At 40.1% G+C, this 25603-nt stretch overlaps 1 protein-coding gene across 1 annotated transcript; it reads right to left on the reverse strand.

Annotated features, from left to right (window-relative positions):
* Positions 1 to 1935: 1935 nt before the first annotated feature.
* Positions 1936 to 25526, reverse strand: bcap29 (B cell receptor associated protein 29). The gene is made up of 9 exons (XM_057838319.1): positions 25376 to 25526; positions 24909 to 25016; positions 23078 to 23178; positions 21743 to 21890; positions 21538 to 21673; positions 18962 to 19064; positions 5248 to 5348; positions 5077 to 5158; positions 1936 to 4958 (listed from the first exon to the last, which is right to left on the reverse strand). Exons 2-8 carry the CDS (start codon positions 24998 to 25000, stop codon positions 5123 to 5125), a joined length of 717 nt encoding a protein of 238 aa, XP_057694302.1. The 5' UTR covers positions 25001 to 25016; positions 25376 to 25526; the 3' UTR covers positions 1936 to 4958; positions 5077 to 5122.
* Between the last annotated feature and the right edge of the window lie 77 nt (positions 25527 to 25603).

A 25603-nucleotide genomic window follows, 5' to 3' on the forward strand; every position in this document is an offset into this window, starting at 1 on the left:
AATGTTAGGGTAGTTTTAGTTAAAGCAGACACTGTTTTTACATCTGTGTAATTTTGACAAAGACCAGATCACATTTGATGGTGATTTTATGCAGAAATGTGAGAAATTCCAAAAGTTTCAAATATTTTTTCATACCACTGTAGAACAGGACCTAACAGGAGTAGTAAAACCTCAGCCTGTAAGGGGAGTGGTGCATAATAGGAGTCACACCCGCTTCAAGAATTTGAGCATTAGTTAGAGGACAGTCCACGAAGATAAAGGGATCACGAGGGCTGTGTGGCACCATATAGAGCGACTGAATCCCACTGTGCCAAACGTATGCGAATTATCAGCTCTGTCGGCACAACTGTAACGGAGGGCTCAACTGGAGGACACCTTGGACCCCATACAATAAACGCATGTAACCACATTAAAACTGCTCGACAGACAGGGTGGAAGAGTGCAATTCACACAAGAAAACCCTGAATGTAATTGTGCCATAAAGTGCCTTGCAAGGATTACGGGGATTGTCGAGGCCATTCTATTCTAAGACTGCAGCCTCACATCAACACTGTGTTAGAGGAACAGATTATTTTTGGGGGAGAATTTGCTTATTTACACAGATACCATCAAGCATTATTCAGAATGGTCAATCAACCTAATGGCCAGGAAAACCTACAAATGCAGAGGAACAACTTGCTAACCGTTGGACCACCTGATGTCATGAGACCCATTATCGTCATTCCAGACAATCTAGTGACTTATTGCACTGCTATACTGAAAAACATTGATCAGAAAGCTTAAATACTAACTGCCTCTTACTGTTTCGCAACAATTCCAGGCAGTGCTTTCCTGTACACTAAATAGATTACCTTAAAAATCAGCATCTTTGTAGTAACTACGGCCATCATTGACTGCCATAGTTGCCTTGTGTTGTATGGTATTTTCCATGCAAAAAACTGCTTTGACTGATGGATCGACCGTGACACATACAGTGGGGCAAATAAGTATTTAGTCAACCACCAAATGTGCAAGTTCTCCTACTTGAAAAGAGTAGAGAGCCTGTAATTGTCAACATGGGTAAACCTCAGCCATGAGAGACAAAATGTGGGAAAAACAAACAGAAAATCACATTGTTTGATTTTTAAAGAATTTATTTACAAACTAGAGTGGAAAATAAGTATTTGGTCACCACAAACAAGCAAGATTTCTGGCTGTCAAAGAGGTCTAACTTCTTCTAACGAGGCTCCACTCGTTACCTGTATTAATGCAGTGCTTCTCAATTATTTTCTGTTACGCCCCCCCCAAGCAAGACGTAAATGTTTCGCGCCCCCCCAAACTTTCTGCCGCCACTGTAAATAGTATTATTCGTCTATAAAATTACTATTATAAATACGCATCTGCCTAACATTGTGTCCTTTTTTTCTAATAAAGAAAAGTAACAGATCAACTTATAATAAAGTATAACTTTATTAACATTGTTTTGTTTGTAACAGAGAAGACTTGACGTGCATCAATTTGCCTGAATTTAAAAAAAAAAAAAGTCACATTCAAACTGTAAAAATACACTCAAGGTATTTTTGACCATTTGATACAGAAAAATAAAATGTAATAAAATCCGTAAATAATAACAAATTCAAATTGATTAGAAACACTTACTCATGAGGACAATATGCCAAAAAATTTGACCGAAAAAACAAAAATGAATAAAGGAAAAAAAGAGTGTCCTTGGACAGAAGGACAGTTTTTATTTTTGCTGCTCACACTCAGTATTACCTCCTTTGCAATGGTGTGGAGTCATTTTGCAATGAGCATGCTAACAATGCTCACTGGTTTACTGATATAACACTGACAAAGCAGGACTATTGTTGGCAATATTCGGGACGTTTTCGCTGAAAAACAATCAAGCGGCTTATCAATGAGATTGGGGTCGAATGTCTTTAAGTGGCGTCTTAATTGATTTGGCTTCTGGCAGTCCGCTGTAATTATTTTCAGACACAGTAAACAGTAGTCTTTCTTCATCACCCCACTGTATTAAAAGTCAAAGCTAAAAGGCAAACGGCACGAAAGAAGCGCATTCTCGGCGGCCGAGGCAGAACCGTAGGTGAGGGCGGTCGTCGTGACGATCCCAAGCCGAAAATGGCACTTCTCGGGTGGCGACGTGAGAACCGGACAAGACAGTTGGTCGCTGCGTGAGTGAGTCCGGTCGGAAAACGCCGGCGGCGCACTGCTCTTCATATCTGTTTTCTGTGTGCTGAGTGCTCTTCCTTAGTTCAAAAATACTGCACGCACTCTGAAAATGAGAGCGCCACTGCCACCCACTGAGTGGATGTGCAAGTACACTTTATTCCAGTCCGGCAAAAAAAAAAAAAAAAAAAAAAAGAAAAAAGCATGTTCCCCGAGGACACATGCGCCCCCCCTGGCATCGCTCTGCGCCCCCCCAGGGGGGCGCACCCCACTATTTGAGAAGTACTGTATTAATGGCACCTGTTTGAACTCATTATCGGTATAAAAGACAACTGTCCACAACCTCAGTCAGTCACACTCCAAACTCCACTATGGCCAAGACCAAAGAGCTGTCGAAGGACACCAGAGACAAAATTTTAGACCTGCACCAGGCTGGGAAGACTGAATCTGCAACAGGTAAAACACTTGGTGTAAAGAAATCAACTGTGGGAGGTATTATTAGAAAATGGAAGACATACAAGACCACTGATGATCTCCCTCGATCTGGGGCTCCATGCAAGATCTCACCCTGTGGCATCAAAATGATAACAAGAACGGTGAGCAAAAATCTCAAAACCAAATAGGGGGACCTAGTGAATGACCTACAGAGAGCTGGAACCACAGTAACAAAGGTTACTATCAGTAGCACAATGCGCCACCAGACGTGTCCCCTTGCTGAAGCCAGTCCATGTCCATCTGGGGTTAGCTAGAGAGCATTTGGATGATCCAGAAGAGGAATGGGAGAATGTGTTATGGTCAGATGAACCCAAAATAGAATTTTTTGGTAGAAACACAGGTTCTCGTGTTTGGAGGAGAAAGAATACTAAATTGCATCCGAAGAACACCATACCCACTGTGAAGCATGGGGGTGGAAACATCATGCTTTGGGGCTGTTTTTCTGCAAAGGGGCAGGACGACTGATCTGTGTAAAGGAAAGAATGAATGGGGCCATGTATCGAGAGGTAATGAGTGAAAATCTCCTTCCATTAGCAAGAGCATTAAAGATGAGACGTGGCTGGGTCTTTCAGCATGACAATGATCCCAAACACACAGCCAGGGCAACAAAGGAGTGGCTTTATAAAAAGTATTCCAAGGTCCTGGAGTGGCCTAGCCAGTCTCCAGATCTCAACCCCATAGAAAATCTGTGGAGAGAGTTGAAAGTCAGTGTTGCCTAACGACAGCCCCAAAACATCACTGCTCTAGAGGAGATCTCCATGGAGGAATGGGCCAAAACACCAGCAACAGTGTGTGAAAAGCTTGTGAAGAGTTAAAGAAGATGTTTGGCCTCTATTGCCAACAAAGGGTACATAACAAAGTATTGAATGAACTTTTGGTATTGACCAAATACTTATTTTTCACCATGATTTGCAAATATCTTTAAAAATCAAACAATGTGATTTTTTTTTTTTTTCAAACTCTGTCTCTCATGGTTGAGGTTTATCCAGGTTGACAATTACAGGCCTCGCTAATATTTTCAAGTGGGAGAACTTGCACAATTAGTGGTTGACTAAGTACTTATTTGCACCACTGTATGTTTAGTTTAACACTGTTAAGCATTTAGCTCTACCTCGATATTATTAAACTTTACACTGGTGACTTTTTGTGACATTTTTGCAAGGGTTTGAGTGTGTGTTAAGAAGGTGAGGTCAAAACGCTGTCATTTTTATTCTCAGGTGTTCATTATTTTACATTTTTGGGGAAAGAAAACATCCTCCTTTCATGCTGAGCATTTGTGGATTCAGATTATGTACATATAATGTCCTCATAAATAGATATCTTATTTTTTTTGTTTTGTTTTTAGACTTTATCCCTATCGAGGATAAATCATGGATAACCTAATTGGGAGGTTCAACTTCATTGTGATTATTTTAATTTAGCTGTATTGAGTACCTTCAGACCAAAAGCGGCGCCGGGGTTCCCCAGAAGGAAGTTATCACATTGTAACTTGCATTACAAAAATCAGAATGTATCTAGTTTTTAAGTATTATTTTTGTACAAATGTCACAGGTAATAAAACATGTACTGTCAAATCCAAAGGAGTAATTGAGTTGTTTTATTTAAATTGAAATGAATTAAAAAAAAACATTAAAACCATTTAGCAACTCCCTAACAGGCACGCTATTTTACACGTTACAATGTCCAAGGTACTTGTAAAGCTAATTTCCTCTTGATTAAGTGAAACAGTGCATTCAGATAGCAAACTTTTAAGTCAAACTGATCATGTCCAACACAGTAAAACTCACTCCTAAGTCACCATTGCACCCCCCACCCCTAAAAAACAAAGGTGTATTATACATAAACATTACCTCTTCCATTTTTGCCATTGTCACATTCAAATTAAGACATTACAAACTTGTTAGACAGTTGGAAATCGCCACCTTCAACACTCCACTACTAAAATGAAAGCACACACACACACACAAAAAAAAAAAACAACAATAATGTAATAATTTGACAGCATGTGCGTGCGACTACCCCAAAAAAATTGTAAACTTTTGACAACCTTTCACGAGTGGTTGAGGTCGGGAAAGAAAAACACGACCCATCAGGAATTTAAAAAACACACTAATAAAAATTCCATTCCACAGAACAGCTCAACTATAAGGAAGATTAACTGGTAATTTTCTCTTGTGAAACCCATGCCCGATTCTCCATAGATGTAACCAAACAAAAAATAAGAGCATTGACTCAAGTAGCAGTTCTCTTAGTCCCACAGTGTCAGGCAGAAACAGGAACACGTGCGTGAAACTCCCCTTTAAGATATTAAGGCATCAGAAGACCCATAGAAATAAAAAAATATATATTTAAAAAGAAAAAAAAAAAAAAAAAAAAAACAGTTTGAAAAAAAAAAAAAGTGTGTACTTCAGGCACCTTTTGTGCAATGTCACAAGGAGTTGTGTAGCACTTGTTCCAAATATTAGTCTTCCTTCTTGTTTACAGGACTCTGAAGATTCTGACAAAGACAAGAATGAGCAAATTTTACTGTGCAATTGTTATTTGGCTTGATGCTAATTTACAGTTCCTATTAAGACAAAGCCACACCTGAAGCTCCTGATGCTCTTTCAGCAGTCTGTCGTACTCTCTTGCAAGACCGTCTGTCTGTTTCTTCAATCCATCTGCATCGCATTCAGACTTCTTCAGTGCTGCATTTTATACAGAACAACACATATTATTGATTCATTTGAGTGTCATTTATTTTCATGAGGGTCACTGTGATACTGGAGCCTATCCATGCTATCTATGGGCAGTAAGCGGCGTACACCCTCAATTGGTTTCCAGTAGGGGTGTGACAAAATATCGAAATGGTGATATAGCGTGGTACTTTGTATCCCAAAAGGTTATCCATATGCTCCTGCCAAGAATCGAGTTATCGTTTTAAAAAGGTGTCAATGTCTAAAATAAAAATAAACGAACAAGTTGCTACCAAAATCTTCCATCATAATAGTGTCTCAGTTAACTCTACGGCTGCATTGACGGTGCTCATCGCCCAATACATTTACTGTAATTTCCCGAATATAACGCACACTTTTCCCCCCCCCAAAATCAACTTGTAAAATCATGGTGCGCATTATACACGGGTACAGGGATGGAGACAGAAATATATAAAGACCGATTTTTTTTATTGACACGGCCATGTTGTGTTGAAGAAGACGTATGCAGCGATCCGTTGCCGACCATTACGGTACATGACGTCACCATTTTGTTTCGGTAATACTTCACTCTGATTGGTCGAATGATTTCGTCTGTGTTAAATTCTGCTTTTTTCACTCTTCATAATGCACAGAATTTAGTTTCTTGAACTTATCTGAGTCAACGTTTATTGCAACTCGGCAACTCGGACCATAACAAACATAACACAACACAGACTTCCTGTGTCCGTCAACTATATCTGTCCCTCGGGAAACTCAAACCCGAATAACAATAGTTCCTCTTGTTACAGTAGCGATGCGCTCGTTCCAATTTCCGACTTCGGTCCTCACATTTATTTTACCATATCTATCCATGGAAGAAACATTTATTCATCATGATGAAACGATCAAGTTATACAGCAGCCTACAAAAGAAAAGTCACATCTGCTTTGTTTTCTCCTGGATTTTGTTAAGTTGGAGAAGTTGTTAGATCATATTATTACCGTGCATATTGTCAGTTTACGGTAATGTTTTGAACTACCAATGTGCTATGCTTGTGCTGTGTTTCACCAGTTAGTAAAATGACATTTCTGTATCTGTACACAAGCTCTGTTTTCTTGTATTCTTCTAGTTAGTGGTGTTAAAATTAGGGTGCGCGTTATACTTGGGTACAATAATTTTCCCTAGATTTTACAAGTAAATTTGGGGTGCGCGTTATACACGGGTGCGCCTTACATTCGGAAAATTACTGTAGATTGGGAAAGTTAGTTCGTTCGAAACCAGAGCATTCACAGTCATTCTGTCTGATTTTCAGGGCATTTACAGGTCACTTGCTGTTCATTTTAGGGCATATACAGGTCATTTTCTGTTGAGTTTGAATCACTGCGTATTCATTTGGGTGATTCCCAGGTCACTTCCTGTTCTGTAACTCAAAATAAACAGGAAGAGACCCATAATATACCCTAAAATCAACAGGAAGTAACTGAAAATCAACAGGAAAATGGCCTTAAATGGCCCAAAATTACCTCATTGCCTGGCATTGGCTGCCACTACCGGCCATAGACGTCCAATCCATTTGAACTGGGAGGGTGGCAGCGAATGAACGGATTGAACCTCTACAAGTGATAAACTCATTCCAATTCACAGCAGAAGCTTGTTTTTCTGTTTATTAGTTGTTTGTAGAATATCCTAGAATGATTTCCTGACCAATGTATCAATAATCGTTGCATCGCCATATCGTCAGACCATCGTTATCATGAGCTTTGCATCGCAAATCGTATCGTATCGTGAGGTACCAAGAGGTTCCCACTCCTTGTTACCAAGTAATAACAGGGCACAAGGAGATAACCAATTATGCACACAATCATACCTAGGGACATTTTGAAGTGTTCAGTAAGCCTACCGTGCACCTTTTTGGGATGTGGTAGGCCATCAGAGAACCCGGGGAAAACCTACACAGGCATGAGGAGAACATGCAAACTCCACACAAGAAGGCTGGAGCCTGGGATTTGAACCTTAAATTTCAGAACTGTGAGGCGGAAGCGCTCAACGCATATTACACATCAAGAAAAAGACAGTGGACCCAATAACTCCGTTATGGTTGAACTAACAACACAAGTAGGTCGAAAAATTGTAAAGCGACAATTTGTTTGTTTGATGACCGTGGCGAGTTATTGAAAGCAGCAGCGCACGCTCTCACATGCTCAAGGCAGTAAATGCCAGTGAATGCCTGTATTTGTGAATCCAAGTTCAAGAAAAACACAAACGCATATTTGCTTACTTCCTAATGACTGACTGCTATTGATTCAACATTTAGATATGCAAGGCTCATTTCAGTTTGGCCTACATATACAGTACAGGCCAAAAGTTTGGGCACACCACATTTAATGCAATACAAACGAAGGTCCCCAACCCCATTGATAGAGCAATAAATTCCACTAATTTCCCCTGAAAAAGATCAAGTCAAAAAGCATTTTAGGTGACTCCCTTTTGAAACCCATTAAGAGAATGGCACGAGTGTGCAAAAAGGTCATCAGAGCAAAGGGTGGCTACTTTGAAGATACTAGAATATTATACTAGGGTTGTTCCGATCATGTTTTTTTGCTCCCGATCCGATCCCGATCATTTTAGTTTGAGTATCTGCTGATCCCGATATTTCCCGATCCGATTGCTTTTTTTTTTTTTTTGCTCCCGATTCAATTCCAATCATTCCCGATAATTTTTCCCGATCATATACATTTTGGCAATGCATTAAGAAAAAAATGAATAAAACTCGGACGAATATATACATTCAACATACAGTACATAAGTACTGTATTTGTTTATTATTACAATAAATCCTCAAGATGGCATTTAATTATTAACATTCTTTCTGTGAGAGGGATCCACGGATAGAAAGACTTGTAATTCTTAAAGGATAAATGTGACTTTGTATATTGTGACTAAATATTGCCATCTAGTGTATTTGTTGAGCTTTCAGTAAATGATACTGCAGCCATTTAACTTCTGCCCAAATGCATGATGGGAAGTGCAACCATGACTGTGCATAGGGGCACCAATTGATATACCTTCTCTGCGTTGGGAAATTTATTTTTAATTGCTGAGAGGTATTGTAAGGCTTTAGCCACATAAAAAGTGGCTCCAAAGGCTGTCAAAATTCTCTCTACTCATTATACGCTGCCTTTTAGTGCTATCTAAAGGTGAAACGGCGTCTTTATAGATTGAACACGACAATGCGTGAGTGGGTCGTGCAGCGCATGCGTTAATTAATTAACGTGATTAACTTAAAAAAAATAATTACCGTCGTTAACGCAATAAATTTGATAGCCCTACTTTAAGCCAAAACTACTCTGGATGAGTGTAAGACATTTTGTCTGTAACGTTAAATACAAATAGAAAACGATTTAAATAAAATATATATATTAAAAAAAGGCATGTCCGATATTTTTTTGCCGATTCCGATACTTTGAAAATGACGTGATCGGACCCGATCGATCGGGACATCATTATATTATACTGTACGTGTTTTTAGTTATTTCATCTTTTTCACTCAGTACATAATTCCACATGCGTTCATTTTATTCGTTTTATCCCCTTCATGGAGAATTTATAATATAAATAGTCATGAAAATAAAGAAAATGCACGAACGAGGCTCCACTCGTTACCTGTATTAATGGCACCTGTTTTAACTCATTATCGGTATAAAAGACACCTGTCCACAACCTCAATCAGTCACACTCCAAACTCCACTATGGCCAAGACCAAAGAGCTGTTGAAGGACACCAGAGACAAAATTGTAGACATACACCAGGCTGGGAAGACTGAATCTGCAATAGGTAAAACGCTCGGTGTAAAGAAATCAACTGTGGGAGCAATTATTAGAAAATGGAAGACATACAAGACCACTGATAATCTCCCTTGATCTGGGGCTCAATGCAAGATCTCACCCCGTGGCGTCAAAATGATAACAAGAACGGTGAGCAAAAATCCCAGAATCACACAGGGGGACCTAGTGAATGACCTACAGAGAGCTGGGACCACAGTAAAAAAGGCTACTATAAGTAACCAAATGCACCGCCAGGGACTCAAATCCTGCACTGCCAGACGTGTCCCTCTGCTGAAGCCAATACATGTCCAGGCCCGTCTGCGGATCACTAGAGAGCATTTGGATGATCCAGAAGAGGACTGAGAGAATGTGTTATGTTCAGATGAAACCAAAATAGAACTTTTTGGTAGAAAAACAGGTTCTCGTGTTTGGAGGAGAAAGAATACTGAATTGCATCCGAAGAACACCATACCCACTGTGAAAGAGAAAGCGTGTCCAAACCTTTGGTCTGTACTGAACATAAAGAGTATTGTTCTTTTTGTCAACGATGAAAATCAATTTTTTCGAGGAATGCTAGGTCTCATCTGACAAGACCAGAACGGAACGAAAATGCGTCATAGTTTGAGACATGTTCACAATGTGTGATATTTTCGTATTTTACATGTAGTCAGTTTGCATCGTAACAGATTTTGATTGGGTCACTGATGTGAAGTGCTGCGCCTCCCCCCACTCACCAGTGTCCTCGCCAGTCTTGCTTGTTTTGAAACACATGGTAAGATTCACTGAGTGAAAGTATTGTAGCTATACAGTGTAGTCCAAAAGTGAGTACACCCCTCGCATTTCTGCAGATATTTAAGTATATGTTTTCATGGGACAACACTGACAAAATGACACTTTGACACAATGAAAAGTAGTCTGTGTGCAGCTTATATAATAGAAATAATGTATTTTCCCCTCAAAATAACTCAAAATATAGCCATTAATATCTAAACCCCTGGCAACAAAAATGAGTACACCCCTTCGAAACTATGTACATTCCTAAATGCTTGTCATTTTCCTTCCAAAATGTCATGTGATTCATTACAGGAGTTCTATTAGCATTGCTGCTAGATTGAAGAGGTGGGGGTTCAGCCTGTTAGTGCTCAGACAATACGCCGCACTCTACATCAAATTGGTGTGCATGGCTGTCACCCCAGGAGGAAGCCTCTTCGGAAGACGGTACACAAGAAAGCCCGCACGTCTCATCGGACTATAGGACATGGTTCCAGTAATCAATGTGCTTTGTTGACATGTCTTCAGCGAACTGTTTGCGGGTTTTCTTGTGTACAGTCTTCAGAAGAGGCTTCCTCCTGGGGTGACAGCCATGCACACCAATTTGATGTAGTGGTTCCAGTAATTCATGTGCTTTGTTGACATGTCTTCAGCGAACTGTTTGCGGGCTTTCTTGTGTACTGTATTCAGAAGAGGCTTCCTCCTGGGGTGACAGCCATGCACACCAATTTGATGTAGAGTGTGGCGTATGGTTTGAGCGCTAACAGGCAGACCCCCACCTCTTCATTCTCTGCAGCAATACTGACAGCACTCCTGTAACGAGTCACATGACATTTTGGAGGGAAAATGACAAGCAGTACTCAATTTGGACATTTAGGGATGTATGTAGTTTCTCAGGGGTGTACTCACTTTTGTTGCCAGGGGTTTAGATATTATTGGCTACATTTTGAATTATTTTGAGGGGAAAATAAATTAACTCTATTATATAAGCTGCACACAGACTAGTTTTCATTGTGTCAAAGTATCATTTTGTCAGTATTGTCCCATGAAAAGATATTCTTAAATATCTGCAGAAATGCGAGGGGTGTACTCACTTTTGTGATACACTGTATATTTCCATTTATTCACACATATATACACTACCATTTAAACGTTTGGGGTCTAAGTGACTCCAAACTTTTGAACAGTAGTGTATATCTGTTCTTCATCACATCGTCACCCATAATCATTTATTATTATATTAATTATTATTACAAGGGGAGCGAGATACTGCTCAAAGCCTTGTTCATGATTTGCTCCTTTTTTTTCACGGTTTGTGTAGACACCGTATATAAACTGTTTGAAGTTGAAGGTCAGGACACTTTTTTCTGTGAAGACCCTCGTTATGCTTAGGGAGAGATGTCTCGCGGCCAGCAGGTTTTAAATTACTTTTCCCTTAATAAATGTATATGTCTTAGGTGATTATTGCTTTCTTTTTGTTCCTGAATTGTGTGTCGTCATCTCCTGTTAGTGAAGAGAATTAAAGAACCTGTAAAAAGAAAGAATTGACCATTTTCTTTCAGTATTCACTGCTCCAAACTCAAAATTTAAAAACAGTAGTGTATTCTTAAGAGAAAATAGGGTCAACAAACACAAATGGCATTGCATATACTATAAATATTTAATATATATTAACGGTGGATATTTGCAGGGGTTTGGGCAAAGAATTATTTTTTTGAGAAGTGGATTCATTTTTCTTTTCCCGCCCGAACCCCCAACCATCTTTGAAAAATTAGGATAAAGCAGCATTAAGCCTTTTCCAGGGCTCCAGACTAACATTTTTTACCATGAGCACAGTGGCCCCTAACTTCAAATTTCAGTGGCGCACATGCAGTTTTCCTTTAATTTTCACTATTTAACCAATAAATACTTTAATAATAAATGCATAACACTACAAACTTATGAATCTATATTTTATTCTCTATCAGTTTTGTCATCAACCAGTTCAGTATACTGCATAGAAATGAGGTTGCCATGGGAATTTCTATTTCTGTCACTGTCACCTGGCAGCACAACCAATCAGCAACAGATTTATTGATCAACACATCACCAGGCCAGCCTGGAAATTGACATCTACAAGCCACACTTTGTCAACATGGAGGAGTTATCATTTTAGCAGTGTGCGACCAGCACATACTTTATGATACCTCTCGGCATGATTTCCGGGACATTAATAAAAAGGCAGCACTATGGGAGATTGTTGGCGCTCAGAAAAGACTGGAAATGTTAAAATGCCTTCCAAATTGATAGCTAATCCGAAACGAGCGATGATGAACAGGCAGAGGGCGGTGCGTGTCACTGTCATTTGCCGGTGAACTAGCATCTGTTAAGTTTAATTTGTTAGTGGTTTATGGTTATTGTTTGTATTCACTGTTGGCATTTGGTTTTGCAGCGCATAATTGTGACGTAAGAAAATGCGCCCGTTAGTGTGTTTTGGCGGTTGCTGCCGAAAAGGTACTTCTGGCTGTTGAGAGCAATTAATAAAGGTATAAAACTGCAACGTGCGTTTTATTGGAAATTAACATGGTAGCAGAGGATGGCTGCCACTAACAACTACAGATTACCCCCGGGATTTGAAGAAGGAAAGTCCTACGAGAAATGGAAAAATGAGTTGGAAATATGGACGCGGGTGACGGACTTGGAAAAAAAGAAACAAGGGCTGTGCTAAATTTACAGGAGGATACAGCCACCATGTTGAACCAACAGTTAGCTCTTGAAGTGACATCGTCAGGACACTACTGTATAAATATATCAAGTAAAGAATCTCCAAGTAATGCATATGAGAACACAGTACTTGCGATCACAGAAAATATGAACGAAGAACAAAAGCACAAAGTTTTCCTGAAATTGCACAAGCAGTTCGGACATGCTTCAGTTGATAAACTCAAAACATTGCTCATAAATGCTGGAAATGCTGATGTTGAGAACATTTCTATTCTAGAAAAGATTGTAGGCAAATGTGAAATATGTTTGAAACACGGCAAATCGAAGCCTAAACCTGCTGTAGGTCTGCCAATGGCTTCTCGCTACAACGAGACTGTAGCAGTGGATTTACATGAGCTAGAACACAGTGTGCGGTATATGCACATTATTGATCATTTTACTCGTTTCAGTGCTGGATGCATCGTCACCTCCAAGAAGCCAAATCTAATTGTAAAAAAATTCATTCATTCCTGGATTAGTATTCACGGTCCACCAGAACGACTTTTCAGTGACAACGGAGGAGAATTCAATAATGATGAAATAAGAGACATGGCAGAGAACTTTAATATTGAAATAAAGACTACTGCTGGATACAGCCCATGGAGTAATGGTTTGCTTGAACGCCATAATCAAACACTCACAGAAATACTGCTGAAAGTTAAAGTGGACAACAAGTGTGACTGGGAAACAGCCCTGGACTGGGCACTTATGGCAAAAAATACAATGCACAATGTTCACGGCTTCAGTCCATATCAACTAGTTTTTGGACACAATCCTAATCTTCCTTCTGTTTTGATTGATAAACCACCTGCCCTGGAAGGCACGACCATCAGCGGATGGGTTGGACAACATTTAACTGCCTTACACACAGCAAGGAAAGCATTTTCCGAGGCAGAGTGTTCAGAAAGAATAAGGAGAGCTCTCAGAAAGCAAATACGTCCAAATGATGAGAAATATGACACTGGGGACAAAGTGTTCTACAAAAGGGCAGACTGTGTTGAATGGAAAGGCCCTGGCATTGTAATAGGACAAGATGGAGTAGTTGTATTTGTACGTCATGGTGGGACGTACGTCAGAGTTCACCAATCGAGATTAAGGAAGGCTGATGGTGATCCCAGGGAAGGACCAAGTTCTGTTGAGCCACAGCAGAGTAAAAAAAAACACAGTTGTAAATGCTGACATACAAATGGACAATGATGTTGAGTTTGAAAGGAATACCCATCATCATGATCCACAGCTAAGGGATGACACAACTGGAGACTCCGTGAAGTTAAAAAAGGGACAAGTGATCAAATATCTGGACAAAGACACTGGTGTTTCTCACACGGCTAAAGTGATTGGACGAGCCGGAAAAGCCACTGGACAGTACAAGAACTGGTACAACCTAAAATACTCAGAACCGGAACTTGTAGCTGGTGTTACAAAATCAGCTGATCTAAGTCAAGTAGATGATCTTCAGCTTGAGCCTCTGAACAGTGATGAGGTATGTTCCGACATGCATGACAATGACGTGTTGGTCACAGAAGATGTTTCATTTCAGAAGGCAAAACAGGATGAAATTAGTAACTGGAAAAACAATGGAGTGTTTGAGGAGGTGGAAGAAGTTGGTCAAAAACTGGTGTCCACCAGGTGGGTGTGCACACTGAAGAAAACAACAGAAGGTATTGTACCCAAAGCACGTCTAGTAGCTAGGGGATTCGAAGAGTATAACAATACAGATCTTCCGAAAGACTCCCCTACATGCTCATCAGAACCACTAAAATTGATCGTGGCAGTGATTTGCCAAAGACAGTGGATGCTGCACTCCATGGACATAAAGTCAGCGTTTCTTCAGGGTGCAGAGCTGTCTCGGGACATTCACCTTCGTCCTCCTCCTGAATTTGGATGTGAAAGAAAAGTGTGGAAACTTAATAAATGTGTCTATGGACTAGCCGATGCCTCACTCTACTGGTACAATAAAGTCAAAGCCACACTGGAAAAAGCAGGAGCCAGAATGTCACAAGTAGATCCTGCTGTTTTCTACTGGTTGGATGAAAATGGCCATGTAACTGGCATCCTCGCATGCCATGTAGATGACTTTATATGGGGTGGCTCACAACTTTTCACCAAGACCATCATTCCTCAGCTCAAAACAGCTTTTCAAGTGGGCCGTGAGGAGCACAAGTGCTTTCGCTATGTTGGAATGGACCTGGCGACTGTAAAAAATGGTGTGGAGATGCAACAGGATGCGTACATAAAAAATCTTCAACCTATTGTCATGGATTCATCAAGAGCTTTGAACCGTCATTCACCTCTCACAGGAAATGAGATCGACCAGCTGAGGTCAAAGATTGGTCAGCTGCTATGGGTAGCCAGACAAAGCAGGCCAGATGTCATGTTTGACACATGTGTTCTTGCATCTACCTTAAAAACTGGAACTGTGCAAACCTTGCACGAAGCAAATAAAGTGATAAGATAACTCAAGTCAGAAAATGTCACACTTAAATACCAATACTTAGGAGATGATGATTCTTTGAAGCTTGTCGTTTTCAGTGATGCCTCAATGGGAAATCTTCCTGATGGTGCAACACAAGGTGGACATCTCATTGTGCTGATGGGCAAGGAAGGAAAATTCTCTCCTATCTGCTGGCAATCCAAGAGGATCAGGAGAGTGGTTCGGAGCACACTGGCCGGAGAAACACTTGCTCTTGCTGATGGGATCGATAATGCCATATTTTTGTCATCCCTTTACGCTGAACTCACAACAGGACAAGTCAAGCATGGCACTCTGCCAGTGACATGTGTCACAGACAATTACTCACTTGTGGATGCCATCAAATCAACAAAGTCGGTAACGGAGAAACGACTGAGACTAGAAGTAAGTGGCATTAAAGAACTACTCCAAAGCGGAAGGATTCATCATGTTCACTGGTCTTCAACAAAGGAACAGTTGGCCGATTGTCTCACAAAAAAAAGGAGCTTCCTCTTTACTGCTTCTCAAGGTGTTGAAGGATGGACAGTGGAAACTTGAGGATTAACTGTTTATTGAAGAATGCTTTTGACTGTTAAATTTAAAACAAAAAAAATGTCATTGAATGTTATGCCTTTAATAATCATTTATACTGAATGCTGACTTGCATCCTTGTGTTAAAAAAAAAAAAAAATTTAAAATGATGGAGATTGTTAAGTTTAATTTGTTAGTGGTTTATGGTTATTGTTTGTATTCACTGTTGGCATTTGGTTTTGCAGCGCATAATTGTGACGTAAGAAAATGCGCCCGTTAGTGTGTTTTGGCGGTTGCTGCCGAAAAGGTACTTCTGGCTGTTGAGAGCAATTAATAAAGGTATAAAACTGCAACGTGCGTTTTATTGGAAATTAACAATCACGCCCCGTGTGTTAGTTTTCAGCTCAACGGCTAGGACTTTCACATTTCGCTATCGCTCATCGCCTCCCATGTGTTGAGCCACTGAGTTGGACTTATTCCCTCCGTTGACCTCCTTTGAAACAGTGCCGGCGGGTTTGTTGGAAAGAAAGTAGTCACCTATTGTTCTTTTCGCCATTGTCTGCTGAAGTTGTCCTGCTACCCCAATTATAACCCGCTCCAAACATCGCACACTTACACCTTATTTTTCTTCTGTTGCATTTTCCTTTGGTAGGCCAGCTCGTTATATTACCGCCAAGAAGTGGATTTAACCGTGAAAGTTTGTCAGCAAAAAAAAAAAAAAAAAAAAAAAAAAAAAAAAAAAAAAAAAACCCGCAATGTTACTGGTCGCGCATGTGCGAGTGGATGGGAAAAAAAACAACACTGGCTTTAATTAACCATTTGATTGCAGTCTGGGGCCCTGTTTGCCATCTGTTGGTTCTTAAAAAATCTAATCATTTTGGACATGTGTGCTTTCTGATTAACAGTGCTATCAACCTAATCACTTCTTCTGATGTTATTTGTCGCTGTGGAGGCAAGGATTCATAATTTAAACAAGTGCCAGTGTAGTAGGACAGTGTTTAGCCGTCCCAGCGTGACAGGCAAGTTGGCTTAGTTTGGCATTCCCCGGTAGGTTTCCGAGCAGCCCGGAAAGTAAGGAGAATGGGTGATTACTAGACCTGGACACAACTTTAAAACACTCTGGTGAATATTGCATTGCTGGAAGAGTGATGAATTGATCAAATTTGGGCATAAACACCTTCTGCTGTTGACCAAAATCAATGTGACAACTCGTACCATCTCAAGCTTTAGTTATGCCAGTTAAGGTGACATATACATATATGGGGACCCTACTAAGCTACCCAGCATGTGAACGCAGAGAGAATGTTTGTACCATATTTTTCGGACTGTAAGTTGCAGTTTCTTTCATAGTTTCGCTGGGGGTGCGACTTATACTCAGGAGCGACTTATGTGTAAAATTATTAACACATTATGATATCATTTCACATGTTATTTTGGTGTTTTGGAGTGACACTGATGGTTTGGTAAACTTGTTAGCATGTTCTTTATGCTATAGTTATCTGAATGACTCTTAATAGGCCACGATCGCATTCTGCCTTTGGCAATGTGTGTTCAATTGTATTATTGACTTTTTTATATTGAAATGCATGCTTTTAGTTTGTGGCGCTTTCACGCCCACGTGGGGCGCACTCGCACTTGTTTACGCGAAGAAGTGCACTCACACGCCAGAAGAAGACGGACAGCTACGCAGCATCTCTGAGCGAGCGGGCGAGAGAGAGAGACACGGCTGCTAATCTACATTCATTGTTTATGCTTGGAAAATATCTCTATAGAGGCAACACCTAGGTGGATAATCTTTTCTGTTGTTGTTGTGTGTTTTCCACCCGCGATCGGACACTTAGAGCCAGTTGTGTGGTTGTTTGAACAATGTGCTAATGCTAGCCAGTGCATGCTAACCACTTGTGTCATTGCTGTAATAGCACCTAATTATCATTTATTTATGTTGATGCGAACCTGTTTGGTATCGAGGAAGAAATTGCTTCAGCAAATTATAGTCCAGCATCGTCATTTGGGAGTTTGTACAGCCAGGACCGAGCCGTAGCATCCTGGTGAGGACAGTATATTTGCATTTCGTTGTTTATGCACTGCACACTGTACACTTATTCAGCATGTTGTTCTCCATTGTATTTTTATATTAAATTGCCTTTCAAGATGACATATCTGTTCTATGTGTTGGATTTTATCAAGTAAATTTCCCCCAAAAATGCTATTTATACTCCGGTGCGACTTATATATGTTTTTTTTCCTCTTCGTTGGGCATTTTATGGCTGGTGCGACTTATACTCAGGTGCGACTTGTAGTCCGAAAAATACGGTATATCCTAGTAGCCTCTCTTTTTCCCCCTCCTCAGACAAAACTTTTTGTCTCTTTTGTTGCTCTGCCATCTTTGCAGAATTCAAGCGAAAGCGTTCGCATCGACTTCCGTCTTTATAACGAATGAGGAAAGAGGGGTATGCCGTGAAGCAGTCAGCACATTTGTAGTTTTTTTTTTTCTTCGGCAAGGTTCCTGCGACCCTCCTCAAAGTTAATTAGTGCTGGTGAAAGCGATACAGACCCCCTCAAGATATAAAAGAGGTGTCATGAGTCAACTAGTTGTCAGTCGACATATTATCACAAACGTTATGAAAATATTTTATAAAGGTTAAATAGTTAAATAGTGTTGCTTTAAGTCTCAGCTTAGCCAGCAGCGGGGCTGCCCCCCCCAACCCAATGCCGACCGAACTGGTTTCCGCCACTTTCAGGAGAGCGAGACACACGAAACGGCAGCCCTGAGAGGCTCCACCTGTCTCGGTCACTGTTATGTACAAGTCCCCTGATTGTGGTTTTCACTTCCAGCAATTATAGGTAGTGCCACGCCATGTTTCGATTTCTTATTTTCCAAATGATGAGTGCGCAACAAAGCAACCATTGTAACATCACAATTAATGTCAGGCTTTCGTTGTCGTTTCCTAAGGATTTATTTCAATCACAACTCTGACTCCTTGTAAAACCCGCGCGTGCCCTCACACTCGCTCTCGCTTGATGCATTCGCGAAAAAACAAAAAAGTGCTCCCAAAATGGAGTTTCCAACCCCCGTCTTGAAGGCGTAGTCATCTTGAAATTTCTTGCTGACAAGTTATGAGTTTCCAGTTAAGAGGTAAATTGTGCGGACAATGGCATAATACATGAGGCTGCTACTTTCTGCGCATGGATAGTCTAAGCAAATGCAGATGTACCTTGCAGAAGCAGGGGGGGCTTAAATACACCTTTAAAGTTGTGTGGACAGGTATAAAAATAGTCTGCAAAAAAATGTGAGAAAGCCTAACCTTCTGCTGATGCCTTCAGTTCTTCTTGCAATTTCTCAACCTCTTTCCTCAACAGCTCCATACCCTGTGCAGTTGCTTCGTCGCCTGTCCCCTCCATCAGAGTCTGAAATTACATATCAAGCACAGAGTTTCAAAAGCTATGTCACACTGAATTACTCATCAAAAGCATATTGGCTACCTACTGTAGTATGCGTGTTTATTACTGGTGCACGATAATTATTGGTCCGATAATAGGAATCATGACGTCATCCCGATAAATCCAATAACATTTATAATAGGACCGATAAAATGTACTGTTCTGGCTTTGCAGTTTACACAATAGTATGGGAAATCAGTTGACCATTTGCGGGGCACTGCTCCCACCTGCTGGTCAGAATAATTCAATGCACCTATTTTTTGTTACAGTAGATTGGTTCTATCACTTACACATTGCTGTGTCTAGCGGTAGCATTGACAGTCGTGAATGCTTTCTGTTACGTTTCCGCCTCGGAAATATATGTAAGTATTTTATGTTTACTATTACATATGGATGAGCAAAATATGTTTACTTCTGTGGTGAAGGGTCATATGTACAGAACTTCATAAGTTGTGTTATAGAAGCCAGCCAATGCTTTAGTAGCTCAAGCTAGTGTGCTATGCTATACATATAATAGTTGTGTATATAAGTGTATTGTGCAGTTTGTTGTATATTGAGTATTGAATATGTGTATTTTTCTGTTGTACCTTTACAATATTAAGACAAGTGTCTTCCCATAAAAGCAAGAAAAGACCAAGCCTTGTGGTTTATGGAAGTGCATTCATTCTTAGCTGGCTGTCGGGCAGTGCAGAAGTGAAACGCACTGTTTTGTTCATGTCATTATGAAAAATCTGATGAGATCAAATGCACATCTATGTTGAATCCACCACTGTTTTTGTTTTAAACCTCCACGTGTTCAAAAACTCAGGTTATACATTTTAAAAATTATACAGTGGGGAGAACAAGTATTTGATACACTGCCAATGGGTTTTCCCATTAGCAGTGTATCAAATACTTATTCTCCCTACTGTATATGTATTATCAGTTATCGGTATCGGCTTTGAGGAGCAGGAAGTTCTCGATATCGGTATTGGTTTCAAAAAATGGATATCGTGCACCCCTAGTGTTTATTAGAGAAACAACCTATAACGGTTCAAGGAATTGAAGCGGGCTTTGCCTGAGTCCCACAAGGAAAATGGAGAAAGCCAGAGACTAGGGCTGCAACTAACGATTATTTTTATAATCGATTAATTGGAAGATTAATTGGATAAATCATTTTTTTCTATCACCTTCACTTGAAGTGGTTTTAGGCATGTTGTAAGTAACAATGAAGACAGAATGGATGACTATTTCCTTATTATTTTATTACAGCTCCCTGACCTAACTGTAGCCTACAACTATACTGTTTAAGTACATAAAACTTGTTAAAGGTTTTAATAAAGGTTTTAAGTATAAAACAAACAGAATTTCTCAGTACACAAATCAGACAAAAGTCCTGTTCTTTCAAATAAAAAAAAGTAGTGCTGATTGACATTTTTTAATCTGAGTATAAAACAAAGAGAATTTCTCAGTACATAAGTCAGACAAAAGTCCTGTTCATTCTAATAAAAATAGTGCTTATTGTCATTTTTTATCTTGTGGGCAAAGCACTGATATGAATTGTGTTAATGACTCTTTTTTTTTTTTTTTTACACAAACTAAACAACAAAATCGAATAAGGAGGAGGCAGACTAATGAGTTACTTTTCTTTATCAAACAGTTGTTCATGAATACAATCCAAATCCAATTTCAAAGCGCACTCTTTTGTATGACAATTAACAGTCTGACTGGGAGTTTGTGTTGAAAGGCAGCGTTTCTCAGCTGTTATATGAATGAGTTTATGCGTGTAGTTTCTTCACACAAAGAAATGAGACAACTTTACTAACAATAACTCGAGTGCTGCTAATATGCTTGTCAAAAACACAATACCAATGGACACTTAAGACACTGAGTAGCATAATCGCTAATTAGCTTAGCGCTCCGTGCTAAGTAGCGACGTCTCATCAAAAAAGGATACAAACAATACAATTAGCTTCATTTACTCACTTCTGACGGAGGAACACTGGATCTAACACACACGACTCAAGACAATTCTCGAGTTCATTCAGCAACTAAATCTGAGTGTAGCAGTGAACTCTCCCTAACCACTGGTGCCTACGCAGCCTCACATTACACACAAACAAGGACCCAAAAGGGCTTCTCATAGCTGCCGGCAAAAATCGATTATCAAATTCATTGACAACTAATTTATTAATCGATTTAATTCATTAGTTGCAGTAGCCTTACCAGAGACATTGTACAGGTAGAGAAAGTACATAAAGAGTCTGTGCCTATTTTCTCAGCTGCGTTTTACCAGCTTTGAGTGGACAGTGTATACACTGGAGACTATGGGTAGAGTATAGGGTGTCATTTAAAGAAGTTTCAATGTAGACATTGCTGGTATGAGATCGTAGTGCACCAATTAGAGCGGTAAAACTATTTATCTATGCATCTTTCTATATACTGTATAAGTGCAGGGTACCTTCTTGAGCAGCTCGTTGTCCTCCATGTACTTTTGGGCGGCTTTGTTTGCATTTTCAGCCTGTGCCTGCAGAGCCGCAGTGGTCATAGACACTGAAGCAAGTTGGTTAATCAAGGTGACCACTCGCTTCATAACCCTTTTGACATAATACAATAGGTATAATGTGTGTTTATATTTGAAATGTGAGAGCGAGGCGAAAACTCACAGCCAAAGGAAGACAGCGAAACCAGAAATGTACAGGTTCCTCTGGGCTCGGAAAAGCTTCATGTGCATGTGGTCATGCATGTTTGGTAGCAGCTTGGCATCTGTGCCCAGATCTTTAACAGAGTACTTCCTCACCTCACGGACTGCATCTAGAGAAGAAGCACACAGTGTTGTAATGCAGTTACCTTTTATAAGTGCCAAATTCTCCAAACGATGTTTTGTGTCATTCCAGATTTTTGAGCATCTGCAAGATTATCCTCAACAAAGTGGGTTCATCAATTCATTTTCCTATGTTAGGCTACCATTGACATTTATGAGAATTAAAAAAAAACACATTGAACCAGAAACTTGTTGCCTTCGGAAGGCTGAAATACACTGTATCCAACAAAGCTCTGATCCTCCTGCAAACGGCAACCGGATGAAATTTACAGCCCTTATAATGAATGTGTGTAGTTACATACGACAAGTGAGCGTTGCGTGAACCTTGGGGCAGCACAAGCTTCACACGTGTTTTCTATTTTTGCCTGGTACTGCAAGCTCAACGCTACAAATTCAGCGCAGCAGCAGCGGTTCCATGTGGCTACAGAGTAAAATATCTGGTGGATTTTCAAATAAAAATAAGTCAATACGTTGAACTGTTCTTCACGTGATATAGGGGCCAAGGTTCAACTAAAGATTGAAAACGTCTTTTATATTCAGAAATCAGTCAATGGATGATGTCAGTGATTTTTGATACAAATAATATCCAATTATTTATGACTCCACACATCCTTTTTATATGAATTATAAGAATAAGGGAATAAGAGCCACTAAAGCTGAAGCACTGGGGATGAAAGGTATATAGACTAATTTAATTGTTCATTATTAAATTAAATTAGAAAGGACTGCTGGGGAGATCCAATGCTGTGCCAGCTGCTCGGTATTAGCAGAGGTGCACATAGGTGGTGTGTGTTGAAAATATTTGAAGTGCACCAGACACAGATCCATGTGTGTCAGCGTGACAGACATACAAATGAATGTGCACTGTGTCACTGCACATTTGTGTAGCAAGCATTTTTATTTTTAAGCTGAGCAGTGGCCAGAACTCAAGCAGAGTTGCGCCACTGATAAACGACACGTTCAGAAGGACAAACATTTTAGAGCGAGAACATGCTAAATGTAATCATACGTTGAGAATTGTTTCAATACTTTTCCAGTATAAAGTTTGATTATTGAACTTATTCCATTTCCCATGCGCCTACAAGGGCCTACAAATCAATGACCAATGAGCAAACTACAACAAGTTGTGTTCAAGTATGCCACCCTTTAGTCATGTAACAACTACAATTCAACTTACCGAGGAAAAGGACAATAAGAATGACAATCATTGTAAGAAAAACTTTGTTCCAAAAGTGGGCAAGTGGGCTCCAGATCCTTAAATTGAAAACACTCTGCCACCTGAAACAAAGGCACAAGGAAGCGTACAGTTGTCATACTTCATTCCTCTTAGCGGAGTAAACACATGGCAACAAATCTTCATTCGATCCTGACAAACCTCTTCTGATCAAACTCTGTAAATAACATTCCCCTGTGTGATTTTCACGTGGTGTAGGATGTGTTGCGTGATTTGAAAATATAAATCAGTTCCAATATTAATAATGAAAATTCCAATTGGATTTGTTCAACTCAGAGGTTGGTCCAGCCATTGATTCCATGCTTTTGAAGAACACCAGCCAATTAGGAAGTGTCCTGAAGGTACCTCTGTTGTCATGCAAAACGGTAGATACACCTTTGCCCTATGTTAGCGTGGTACCTTGGAAAAAGTTGAAAAAGCATGAACAAGTGAGGTTTTCAGCAAATACACCGACACATCTAAAGTAGTAGACATACATTTGGTACCTAAATATGTAAATCATTTTATAGACCCTACCCACGTGACGTCACAACTCCGCTCTCCTGACTGGTGCCGCCCAATTGTCCGTCAACACATCGTGTTTACCTGTTACGGCTACGTACATTCCTCCTATTTACGGCGTGTTTTTCTGCTCGTTAACATCAATAATCAAAATGGTGAAGGCGTGTGTGGCGGTCGGTTGCAATAACAGAGAAGATAGACGGAGAGACTTGAAGTTCTACCGGATTCCGAGAGACACGGAGAGGAGAGAGCGAGATGGGCTGCTGCAATTCGACGAGAAAACTGGGCTTCAAACGATTACCACAGATTATGTAGTAGTCATTTTATATCTGGTAAGATGCATTTAATATATATTTAGAGGGTTTTGGGCTGACAACCACAATTAAGATCATTGCTAGGCTAATCGCCGACAACATACACGTATGTATGTAGTGAGAGTGTTATCGCTAAACCATATAAACATTAAAAGCCCTAGCTCCATTGACAAATGACATGAAATACATTAGACTTGACAGTGGATGTTAGCAAGAACAAAAGATTTTGAATTGAAAATTTTGTAACTCACCTTTCCAAGCACAAGATAGATTCCTGCCGAATTTTCGTGGACGAGGACCTGTTTCACCCAACCAGCAACGAAGTATTTATAAGCCTCCAAGCTCTTAAAGTTTTTCAAACTTTCGTGAGAATAGGCTGATTTTGTTTGGACAAGATAGTTGTACATAGCAGGGTAGCTAGCAGATGTCAGGCAAATACGGCGGAGACAGCGGGTCGAAAAACATCGATTTAGGCATCAAATATGGATCTGGCGAATGGATAAACTGAAGCTTTTCCACATAAGGCCTTTTATGCAACGCATCAAGTGAGTTTACGGTATCCGAAAGCACCGGGTCTTCCATGAAATGCATTATAAATTGCTCGATCAATTGAGACCATTGATAATACAGACACAAAATGACGGACAAGGGGGCGGAACCATACAGCGAGCACGTGATTTTGTGACGTCAGTGGGTAGGGTCTATACCGTACAATTTCTCTGTATATGCCAGGCAGAGATACTTGTTTTTACATCATGTCAGTTTTTCTTTCTTCCTTGACTGATTTCTAGCAGATCAGGTAGGATGAAAACTTTGAACCCAAACTACACCACAGAATAACTAGCCATGATAATCTTTTGAGACATCCAAATATTTAAAGGGGGATAACCGTGAGTCGTATTGGGCCATGATTTAAATTATTGTTGAAATACAAGTACTGTAGGTGCATTATGCATCACCTCTTAGCCGATATGAAGGGCAGGCAGAGGATGACAAGGATTCCAATCTCCATATAGAGAAAGAAGGCAACAGCAGTCCATTGCAGCGTCATCTTTGGTAGGTGAGAACTTGAAAAAGATAAACAGGGCAAGATTAGTGAACAGTGCAAGATTAGTGAAGTGGTTCTGCAACCTCCGTCGTCAATTTCAATTGGAGGCGTGGTTCATCGTCACTAAGAACTTCCTACTCGTTTATCAACACTTGACGGCCAAACACGGCTCACTTCGATCGGAGGTTTAACATTTAACTTTACGTTGGACGGCGTAAAGCACAGTGTGACTTAAATACACCCTACAAAACGCACTACGAAGGCTGTATTTGAAAATTAATCATGCGTTTTGACATTTTCCCACGATCCAAAGAAGTTTTATTTATACATTTCAGCTTCATACGGGCTGCAAATAACGACTACAGCTTGTTGACTTACCGGGAGAGGCACAGAATCGACAACTAAACTGAAAGCAACTTTTTAACAACGCTTAAACGAAGCTTGAAAGGGTTACGTCAATTCCATCTGTCTCTCTGCTTGCCACACTTCCTCGTCTGTTGAACCCCACAGTAAGAAGCTACATTTCCGCTGTATCCTTTCAAATTAAAAGTCATTGCACTCATGTGATGCGCGGTGAGGCAAAAACAATCGGCGCAGCAACTAAAA

This window comes from Corythoichthys intestinalis, chromosome 6, assembly GCF_030265065.1.
Source record: "Corythoichthys intestinalis isolate RoL2023-P3 chromosome 6, ASM3026506v1, whole genome shotgun sequence".
Lineage (NCBI taxonomy): Eukaryota > Metazoa > Chordata > Actinopteri > Syngnathiformes > Syngnathidae > Corythoichthys > Corythoichthys intestinalis.

Excerpts from the sequence above, each read along its gene's own strand:
- bcap29 (XM_057838319.1), bottom strand. The coding sequence starts at position 25,000 with ATGACGCTGCAATGGACTGCTGTTGCCTTCTTTCTCTATATGGAGATT. Across the intron at positions 19,065-21,537 it reads ACAACGAGCTGCTCAAGAAG|ACTCTGATGGAGGGGACAGG; the intron begins GTACCCTGCACT and ends ATGTAATTTCAG. Across the intron at positions 5,159-5,247 it reads AAGAGCATCAGGAGCTTCAG|AATCTTCAGAGTCCTGTAAA; the intron begins GTGTGGCTTTGT and ends TGTCTTTGTCAG.